Below are 10,492 nucleotides of genomic sequence, written 5' to 3'. Positions count from 1 at the left end.
CCCCTACTACCACCACCACCACCCCCCTATCTCTCCTTCCCAGGTACGAATCTCAAGGACGCGATGTCTCAATGTCTTGTGTGCACACACGCGCACACAAAAAGAGTGTTGCGATGTTGCACAAGTGTGTCACCGCGTGTGTTAAACACAACATAACGCGCGATCCTTCACACACACAAAGACAAAGATCCACCACCTCTTCCCCATAGAGCCTTCAGAAAGACTGTTTGGGGCGAGTGCTGTGAGAAGTCACCTTATTTAAAGGCCGGCACGGCACGCGAGAGAGTGGGGTTGTTCCTGCACCACGCCCGGCCGCCTTTGTCTCCCCGGTATTGATTTTTTTTTTAATACTCGACAAAGACCTCCCTCGTATCGCCTCGATGGACGTTTCGGGGCAAGTGCCGTCAGCGAGCACCGCACGGCACACGAGGGGGTGGGTGGTCAGCATCACGCCCGGCCGCCTTTGTCTCCCTAGTGGCGATATTTACTACACACTGCACCAGGTCATCATTTGAGGCTGAGTCGACCTAGGGGAGGGCCCAGGACCGGTTCAGATAATCGTCACTGGTGTTGGCCGTGAGCGGGAATCGAACTCGGGTCACCGGGTTCGTAGCGCAGCGTAGCGCTAATCGCTACACTACCGCTCCCCGCGGCGATGTGACAAAGATCAAAGATCCCCCGTGTAGCCTGAACAGACTGTAGGGGCAAGTGCTGTTAGCGAGCACCGATGTAGCACACACACAGACACACACGTGTGTGTCATTGGGTTCACGTGCGTGTTTATTTTTTGCCCTTCGAACGCGCCCATTGTACGGAGCCGGTGCCATCACGCCTGGGTTGGGTGTCGATCCGCGTCCCCGTGGTCCTGCACGAGTAACACAGGGTGGCAGTGCGACTCGTTGACGACTCCAAACCCTCCTCCTCCTCCAGCTCCCTTCCCCCCACGGCTGACTCAGCCTAATTTGAGCAGCAGCCACAGCCAGGAGCGAGCAGCAAGCAGCAGCTCATTTAAGACAGCGGTTGTGGTCGGGAACCAGCGGCGACGAACGCGTGTGAAGACAAAGGTGTCCGCCGCAGTTGCTGTGCGTGTCTCTCTCTCTCTTTGTCTGTACCAACGCCAGTAGACCATCACATTCACCATCGGGGGGGTCTCACGATAGGCGCTCGCAAACAGCAACTTGGCACTCAATGGTCGGTGTGGAGGGAAGGGAGGAGGGGGGGGTGTGTGTAAGTCTTTGTCTTGCGTGTCATCTGTGCCTCGGATTTGTCGGTGGTGTGGGTGGGTTTGGGGGGTGGGGGGTGTTGGAGCTTGGAGATGGATGGGAGAGGAAGGTGCAAGCCGGCTGTAGGCGTGTGCTGGCGATTGCGCACGTGCAAGGAGGGGGTGCGCGTGGGCGTGTGTGTGTAGAAACATCGTCACCGGGGAGACAAAGGCGGCCGGGCGTGGCGCTAGCTACCCCCCCCTCCCCCACCTCGTGTGCCGATCCGGCCTTCGTAGGTGCTCGCTAACAGCACTTTCCCCAAGAGTCTGTTCAGGCTATAGAGGCGGATCTTTGTCTTGTGTGTGGATGGGTACGTGGGAGTGGTGGTGTAGCGGTGAGCGCGCTACGCTCCGAACCTGGTCACCCGAGCGAGTTCGATTCCCGCTCACTGCCTACATCAGTAACGAATATCTGGACCGGTCCTGGGGTTCCCCTAGGTCAACTCAGCCTCAAATTAGTATCTTGTGCGGTGTGTAAACATCGCCCACTGGGGAGACAAAGGCGGCCGCGCGTGGTGCTGGCCACCCACCCCCTCGTGTGCCGTGCCGGCCTTCATAGGTGCTACTTGCTGACAGCACTTGCATCAAACAGCCTGTTAAGGCTATATGGGGGATCTTTGTCTTTGTGTGCTGTGTGGCTGCAGCCAGTGGTGGGTAGTGCACATCGTGCAGACGCGCAGAGTGACTTCTCATCGGTGCGATCGCCCCCCCCCCCCCCCTCCTTATCACCCCCCCTCCACCCCCCACGGGACACAAACGCCGGAATCGTCATCACCACCACCATCGCTCGCGATTACACACCTCCCCCCAACACCCCCGTTCCTCTATTCACCTCCCAGGCACCGTTACGGCCGCACGCAGACACTGACAACACAGAGAGAGAGAGCGAGGGAGTGAGAGAGAGAGACACACACGGACGCTTCATCCTCCCACCCCCGCTATCACCACTCCCCCCCCTTACCCCACCACGTTGACCCGCCGCTTCACTCAGTCTGGAGGAGGACTCCCGGCCAGAATCATGACTCGGGCATCGCTGTCCAAAAATTACAACGGCAGTCGGGCAGCAGCAGCAGCAGCAGTCGTGGGCACTGTGGTGCCGTTCCACGGTGTTGTGAGAGCTTCGGCGGGGATAGAGACACATTTATAGGGAGCTCTCTCGCACGAAAGCTGTTATTTTTTTTTACATTTCCATTTGTTTCTGTGTTTTTTTCACTTTGGTGTGCTGCGTTCTGCACCGTGAAGAGCGGAGCGAGCGCTCGGCTGACTATGGGGACCTCTGTGTCCAAGAGAAGACAAATGCGAGCAGAAGCTATTTCCTCAGCGGCAATTAAATTCAGGTACAGTAAGTCTCATTAAAAACTGGCAAATCGTGAATTAATTCGCCTTTCGATGGTCTTTTTCCATTATAATCCTGATTGCAGCTACGAAGTACCATTTTGGCTCGCTGGTTTATTCATTTATTATTAGTCATCACGGTGAGATTGTCTTGATCTGCTTAAAGTAGGAGTGCTATTGCCGCATTTGAAATAGTGTCTGGCGAAATATGAATTTGGTACCTGTCCCCAAGCCACATACATAATTCGTAATGGTCCCATGTAGCAGGACCTTCCTTAAAAAGAGTCTTGAGACTCAGGTGAGGCTTTCCTGGATGAACAATTGGCATTATAATTCACCATGAAGAAGTACAAAAAAAATCCAGTAAAACATTTTATACAGCTTTGATAATTGTGTTGTCACCATATTTTGTCAAATCCATCTTGGTGCACTTGAACATCTGCTTCGCTGTGTTGTTGTGACCTGTGGGTGCGCAGGGCAGTGAAGTCTTTTGGGGACTACGTTCAGCTCGGTCACATGCAGGGCCACGAAAGAGGAGGCACAGGTGAGCCCCCTAGGAGACTCACTGTCTGCACGCTCACACGCACAGCCAGCTCGCTCGCTACACCACTAATTCACACTGTAAAAATGACCCAGTTATAGCTGATTGCTAACATGTGAGCGCCGCGCTGTGTCTCTAGACCCGGCCGCCGTGCCTGCTGTCAAACGCTTCATTGCCTAGAACTTTACCAAGGAACAACGTCGCACATCAGCACCGGCTGGCGGACAGCAAATGGCTCTGGTCAGCTTCAGGGCGTTGTTTTGCTGTGGGCGGCGCCGTGAGAACGTGCGGTGCGATTGCCACTTGGCAGAACGGTGCTTGTCGGAGCCCGGCGTGGAAGCATCGGCGGCGGCGGCGGTGGTGGTGGTGGTGTCGGCGTCAGCCGCGACGACGCCCTCCCCGTGCCTACAGCCCCCCTCGCTGCTCCAGCAGAAGCGTCGCCTCTCGCTGAGCCGCAGCTTCTCGGACGAGGCGGCGGAGCGTACCCCCGCGACGCCGGCTCCCTCCCCCTCCGTCCCCTCCATCCCCTCCTCGTCTCCGTCTGCCGTTCCCGCGCCTCCACCTCCTCCTCCTCCTCCTCCGCCCGACCCGGGGCTGCTGCAGCCGCCCAAGGTGTACACCATCCTCGGCGACGAGCGCGACTACGGGCCCCCGTCCCCGCCGCCGCCGCCCTCCCGCTCCGCGTCCGCCCGGACCTCTCCGGCCGCCGGCTGCAGCCACGGCGGCGGAGGCCACAGCAAGGAGAACAAGGGCAGGCGCCACCTGCGCTGGCTTCACGCCATCTCCCGGGGATCGCACTTCAGCGGCAGCGGCGGCAGCAGCAGCAGCGCCGGGAGCAGCCGGGATGGTGGTGGCGGCGGCTCCAGCGTGAGGGAGCGCGACTCCCTGGAGTGTCCGGCTTGCGAGAGCCTCGGCGTCTTCAAGCATTCCTTCGACCTGGAGCAGGAGAAGGCCGAGCAGGAGGCGCTGAACAGCAAGAAGAAGCTGGAGCGGATGTACAGCATGGATCGCATCTCCGGTGGGTGTCGGGGCGTCGTTTGCGCATCGCCTCTTTTTCTGTGTGTGTTTTTTTTTCTTCACCCGGATTGCAGCGCACGTTGTGCGTGGCCCAGTAGGCAGTGGCATGTGCGACGCCCAGAGGCGCCGCTGGCCGCCGACAAGGGTGCGAAACATTACGGGACGAGGTTGTGGTCGACTGCGAATGGCATACGACAGCCACTGAGTGAAATGTCAAACCCTGACTCTGTGGGGCAGAGCCCTACACTGAGATGTGTTGGAGGAACTCTGAATAGACGCGGTATATTTAAACAGCAAAATTTTATTTTATGCGTAGTGGTGCCAAAAGCCTAAAGTATTATTCGATATTGTGTTTTAATATTGGATGGCGAGTTTTATTCTTGGCCATCGCAAACATCAGTGGCGAGTGCCCGAAGCATGGCGAGCCACGTTGGAGTGTAGTCAAGCAACTCCCTTGACTGACACGGCGTGGTGAGGCCTTTATCCAGCAGTTGATTGACAAGCCTATACGTTTATTATTATATAGTTGTATCTATGTTCGTATGGGTGTATGTGGGTAAGTGTGCTGCAAGTGATGTTATGTATTTACAGGTGCTTTTCACGGTTAGCTCTTGTAGCATTGTAATGCTGTCCTTCTGACGTTTTTGCACGGTGTTTTTGTCCGGTGCATTTATTATTAGATGTTCTTATTTGAGACATTATGTACCGTCTTAGCGTTAAATGCTGTGAACACTCGAGGTCTCATTCTCGGAACAAGGGAGAGAGAAACAAAAGTAGTGTTGTTCTGCAGAGCCACTGATTAGGCATGGACAAAGGTAAAAATCCCATTTGAAATTCGCGTTTTGCATCAGGAGGACTAAACACATTTATTTTGCTTTCACCGTTCTTTCTCCGAACAAAAGGATGAACCTCAGGTGCATTCATTTGGCCTCTGAGTGTTTACGCTCCTGGCTTTAATGTGCAACATAAGGGGACCGGCGTGCTTGTGAGAGTAGCATTAGCGGACAAAAATAGGCACACTTCTCACTCATTTTCTATCCCAAGGCACATTGAGAGTTTATGTAACTGTGTCATCACTTGACTGGTGCTGCTTTCAAACAGGACTGTTGTCTGCATGGCTGCATGAGCAGTTTTATAATTGGACTTCACGCTTAACGTTGCCAATTTGTTTTGATGTATTTTTTATTAAGTTTTTGTTGCTGACTTCCGTTTGGGGGGGAGGGTGGTGGTTGTTGTTGTTGTGTGAGGCTCCAGCAATGTGCGAGCTCTTTTCAACTGCCATGTTTTTGGGAAAAGTAAAAACATACCTGTCACCCCCTTAATCAAGTGCCTAACTTATTACAGAACAATGCAGACCTTATTGGTCACCTCGTGCCCTTAGAAATCTCAACGTTCATCCTACTAAGTATCACAAGGGAGAAACACAAATAAATAGACAATGTTTAAAAAAAAAAGTGCCCTATTGAAACGGCTGTATGCCATATGGACCTGAAAACTCCATTTCCCTGTACAATAATACGGGTAAACCGTGTGGGTGAACAGGTGTGGTAAAATTACCTAGAGTCATTGCTTAACCTTCCGCACATTTGACCTCCTGCATTTGTATGTATATGTTGAGACCACTGATGTGTAATGCGTAAGTGGCCGATTTAAAAAAAAAATATTTCTTATTGCTCCCCTTGTTGGCTGGCCTCAAATTTTGTTCACAAATTATTATCGTGAACAATGTGATAAGAGGCTGATGGTTTTGGGAATTTTTTAAGGATTTTTTTTTAAATTATGGTATTTAATTTCTATGTCAAAATATTTCGGGACGCCTGATAATCTTGTTCCAAAAATTGCACTTCATCCAGCATTGGATTTACCATGGATGATTGATGATGATGATGATGAAAACTGATGTATGAATCATTTGGGACAGTTCATCGGATGGAAGCTGTGACGCACGTCTTTGATAGTGGGAAATAGCTGGCCAAAGTTATTTCTCCATGGAATGCTCAAAGCTACACTACAAACCAAAAATATGGCAACCGAAAGATGGGGGTACTTTTTGAATTCTATAAAAGCTGTAAAAAAATAAATAATGTACAGCAGGTCTAAAAGGGCTTTACAAACAGCTGAGCAGGACATTTTAAATCAGCTGATAAGCCACGCGGAGAGTAAAACATCGTGTTTTCAGTACCGAGGGTCAGTGACGAAAATTAAACTCATCCTGTATGTGTGTGCTGCTCTGCTAAGCAGATATTCATGAAGTCTTGTGTGGGTGTGTAGGGAGACATTGGCTGTGTGTGTGTGTTCTAGGGGTGTGTTAGAAGAGACATTGAACACTTTAAAGTTTACACGTTGACCCTGGAGTGGGGTCGGGATGTGGGGAGACCTAAGAAAGATTGTTGGCACCAAATTGGAAAAATAATCTTTCCAGCAGTGACATATATATTATCAGCAGCAACCATGGCCAATCCACTGCTGGCTGAAGGTCTCCCCATCCACCACTGTCTCTCACGAGCTTGCGATGTGAACGTTCGCCCTGCACCTGCACACGAGGTGATTTCATCGCTCCGTCTCCCCCAAATGGACGTGTCCTCCGAACAACACATTCAATGGCCTTGGCTCACCCACTCCGTTAATGTTGTTGGCCATCGGCCACCATCTCGTCTCAGGCGTAGAGAAGTGCATGCGTGGAATTCAATTGAGATAGGGGAGAAGAACTCATGGATTAGAGAACGCGTGCATAGTAAAGAGAATTCAAACTGTTAAGAAATGTAGTCGGGCTTGGACAGGACACGTCAGACATATGTATGCAATACGTATGAATATTATTGCTGTGAATGTCACTGCTCGCTTGCTCACAATTAACATACGTAGGTTTAATGATGTTGAACATATTGTGAGATGTAATATTGTTTAATAATTTATACATTAATCTTTCATTATTTCAGTTAGATACTTTCACATTCCATTCCCACCTTGTGGTGCCCAAGTTTAATTAAACCCCAGCGCTCGGGCGGTGGACGTGTTGTTCGTAAGATGTTTTAAAGGACTTTTGGGTTCAGTCTCAAGAATCCCTTATTATGACTAATCTCCCACTTGAGTATGACAGGCATAACGGCGAGCGAGGCTTGCCCTGGCCGGTACGATCGCGAAAGTACACACGTGGAGTGTTTTTTGTTTACTTCATTCTGAACGAGCAATTTGCAGGGCCTCCTAAGGCAAGGCGTGTTACCGTAATTTTCTTCATTTTTTTCCGGTGACTTGTTGTGAGGATTGCTTGAAAATGGGGGGGGGGGGCATCATCTTTTGTCTCTCGCCTAACAGACGACATCGAGTGCCGGAGCTGGTTCCCCAGCGAGAGCATGCACATGCTGCACAGCACCGCGTCGACGCTGCAGGCGTACGTAGCACGCTCCCCCGACCGCCGTCCCTAACCTCGTGCTCCTTGGAATATCTCTTGGGAAGGGGTGGGGGGGTGTCTCTCCTTTTCAGCCGGTGTTTGAAACTGGTCTGGCCCTATTATTTACATATATTTAAAATAACAACCCCATATAATAAAAGTTTTGACAAGCGTCATGTGACGATGAGCTGGGGTAGAATAGACCAAGGTTGTGAGGTCTTCAAGGCCAACGTGGAAGATGCCACCACCCCGTCTCATCGCTTCATTCCTCTCACAGACCTCTCAGCTGTTGCACATTTGCCGTGTTTAGAAATGTGCGTACAATCATGAGGCAACCGCGTAATTATCAATGCATTAATCATCAGGTGGCAGTAGTAACCCCATATAAATGCATGCGTATTATTGAGTTAAGGATTTATTATATATATTAAAGAATCATTGTTTAAAGTAACTGAACGTATACAACTTTTTTGCACGTTATATTTGCGTCATATTTTCTGCAATAAATAAATCTCGTGTGCAAAAAAAACACCCATTTGCATTTAAATAATGAGCATCTCGTAATTCTGTTTTTTCTTTTTCTTTTGCACGAACACCGAACCACAGCATCGCGTAAGTACCCTCCATTAAATAACATTCCGCGTCATTACGTCGCATCTCAGGACTGTGCTTCATTTAAAATGCTCGACTTTTTTCTTGCGCGTAAATAATTAATGGTGAATCGAGCGGCTGTGCTTTGCACGTCTGCAGTGCCTTCCGTGGATACGCGGAGCGGAAGAGACGCAAGCGGGAACTGGATCCTTCAGCGATGGTGCAGAGGTGAGCATTGCCTTTCCAGCGGCCGGAGAGAAAGGTCAATGGCCAGAGCCATCGATACCATCACACCTCGCCAACGCTTTCTACCCTCTGCCAGATCCCTCAGCTACGGCCCGGTAGAGAAGGAGGCGTAATTTAGGCACTGGCGATTAATGCCCGCCTGCGTGTGCTTCCGTGGTGTCATGGTTTACACCACTGGAATTGCAATCAAGAGGTCTGCAGGTTTGACCTCTTGGCGCAGCAGTTGAAATGATGGGGCATTATTTCCCGCCGCCTCTGTCCACCCAAGCAAGTGCAAATGGGTTCACCACAGTCGATCGGCAGGTCACGTGTTGTGATGAATATTGTGGGTACTTCCACCCCTTCCAAGGTGTCTGGCGAGTGTGGAAGATTAGGTCACATTACCCTCTAGAGAAGGTCTCGAAAGCTTGCCCTTCCATCAGCGGTGGTGCTTGCAAACAATTGCAGGGTTGCGCCTTTACCAACTTTCTATAAATGCCTATATTGTATTTCCATTGACAGTGATGCAGAGTTGAGACCAAACATAAAAAAAAAACTCTTGAAGACTTAGGGGAGGCTTCCCTGAGTACAGAATTTAAATTTCAAGCGTACGTTTGAATATATAGCCATTATGTTTGGTGGAAGACTTGGTAGTACATCAAACGGTGGGCAGGCAAAGTAGATTTGAATATTATTTTATCAGCCTTCATCATAGGATTTATTTGTTTTGGCCGATGGGGTAGGCGCAGAGGGTGAAGGTGTTTGCTGGGCACACTTTTCGCTTTCCCAACACTTGCATCTCATGGGGAAGGCAGTTTGGTGGATTGAGAGGTGGATTAACCCATCGGCAGTTCTGGCACTAACTGCTTGCGAATTTGATTTCGCCTCTTTCGCTGATCAGTAATGGAAGAATGCCAGCACACTAGCACAGCTGGGCGCCGTTTTTGCCCTCGTGATCTGATAAAGACGCAGCCTCTGGGAACGGAAGATCACAGGGCACGGCTCTGAGCGCGCCGCTCCCGCCTCAGAATCCAGAGCGTCCTCTCACTTCCGATTCAGCGATCGTCACTGGGAAACTGAAATCGCAGCGAAGCGCCGTGGACATCAGCGTTCGCGATGAATATGTTGGCCATTCGTGCCAATGCACATTGACGTGTGCTCCGTGCGTGCGCGTGGAAGAACAGCCATGGAGGTGTGTGGTGGGGGGGTTGCTGGCTTTGAAATTTGCCAGAAATTCCGGTGTATGTTGTTTGTATTCTCGGTGTGTGCATGCACGTGAGTGTGCCCACCACCCCCATCCCCCCCTGCGGTTTTGTGAATGTGACTGTACGGAGCGTTGGCCTTGAGAATTTCCATTTTGGGGTATAGCCGTGGTGGCAGGCCGATTTGTGAAAGGGGTCACAACCTCTCTGTAGAATTGTAAAACACCGCACAGCTGTGGCAGAAGACAGCTGATTGTCTCGTTCCCCTGTGCTCGGAGCGTCTACCCATTTCAACGTTGTTGTTGTTTTTTTTACTTGTTAGGAGAGACACTCTCCACCGACAAAATGTATTTACAGTTGTTCACAATTGAAAGTCTTAAATCCATCCACGGGGCCACGGAAAATGTGCTGTTTCGCGATACAAAAGAAAAAAAGCCACGGACATGTTTGAAGTGCTGGCACTTGGATAAATCCAAGTGTGTTGCCTTTTTGTGTGCGATTTAACGCGGGCGCGTTGGTTCACACGCGCGTTTGTGGTTCTTCGTGGATATTCCAACCAAACGCGGCTTAAATTTAAGGGTGGGCGTTGATTGGGCTGTACATCCGCTTCCAGTCTTTATCTGAAATGGGTATAAAGTGCCACCGCTTCTCCATTTTGTAGGAAGGGCTGGTTCTGCATTACAAAGTGGCTTGCCAAGTGAAATTCGAACCTCTGGCCGACTGCCAACTGCGCACGCCTTCCCGTTGTATTGTACGAGGTCTTCCAGCTTCGCATTTTGAGCTCGGTGTTTACGACGGACGTTTTATAGCGAGCCGCGTTGCACGGCACATTTCGCTTAAAATTAAAAAAAAAATCTGTGACTTTCCACGCAGTGCACAGAGAGACGCATCTGCAGCGTCTCAGAGCTGCGGGACACAGGTGCATTTTA

General features: G+C 50.7%; 1 protein-coding gene across 2 annotated transcripts in view; it reads left to right on the top strand.

Moving 5' to 3' along the window:
- Nucleotides 1-1,004: 1,004 nt before the first annotated feature.
- The window catches only part of NSMF (NMDA receptor synaptonuclear signaling and neuronal migration factor), a 40,299-nt gene continuing 30,811 nt past the window's right edge, over nt 1,005-10,492 (top strand). The window contains exons 1-6 of one of the 2 annotated variants that reach the window (XM_076068760.1): nt 1,005-1,082; nt 2,504-2,598; nt 3,073-3,140; nt 3,448-4,155; nt 7,470-7,545; nt 8,296-8,364. In XM_076068760.1, the coding sequence (XP_075924875.1) occupies nt 2,528-2,598; nt 3,073-3,140; nt 3,448-4,155; nt 7,470-7,545; nt 8,296-8,364 (992 nt within the window). In that variant the 5' untranslated portion in view covers nt 1,005-1,082; nt 2,504-2,527. The remainder of the gene's footprint in view (nt 1,083-2,503; nt 2,599-3,072; nt 3,141-3,447; nt 4,156-7,469; nt 7,546-8,295; nt 8,365-10,492) is intronic. The other variant, XM_076068761.1, reaches the window with a different exon arrangement.

Source organism: Petromyzon marinus, chromosome 22 (assembly GCF_048934315.1).
Source record: "Petromyzon marinus isolate PM22_M1 ecotype Great Lakes invasive population chromosome 22, UKy_Petmar_22M1.pri1.0, whole genome shotgun sequence".
In the NCBI taxonomy this organism is placed as follows: Eukaryota; Metazoa; Chordata; class Hyperoartia; order Petromyzontiformes; family Petromyzontidae; genus Petromyzon; species Petromyzon marinus.
This window is presented reverse-complemented; position numbering and strand designations above follow the sequence as displayed.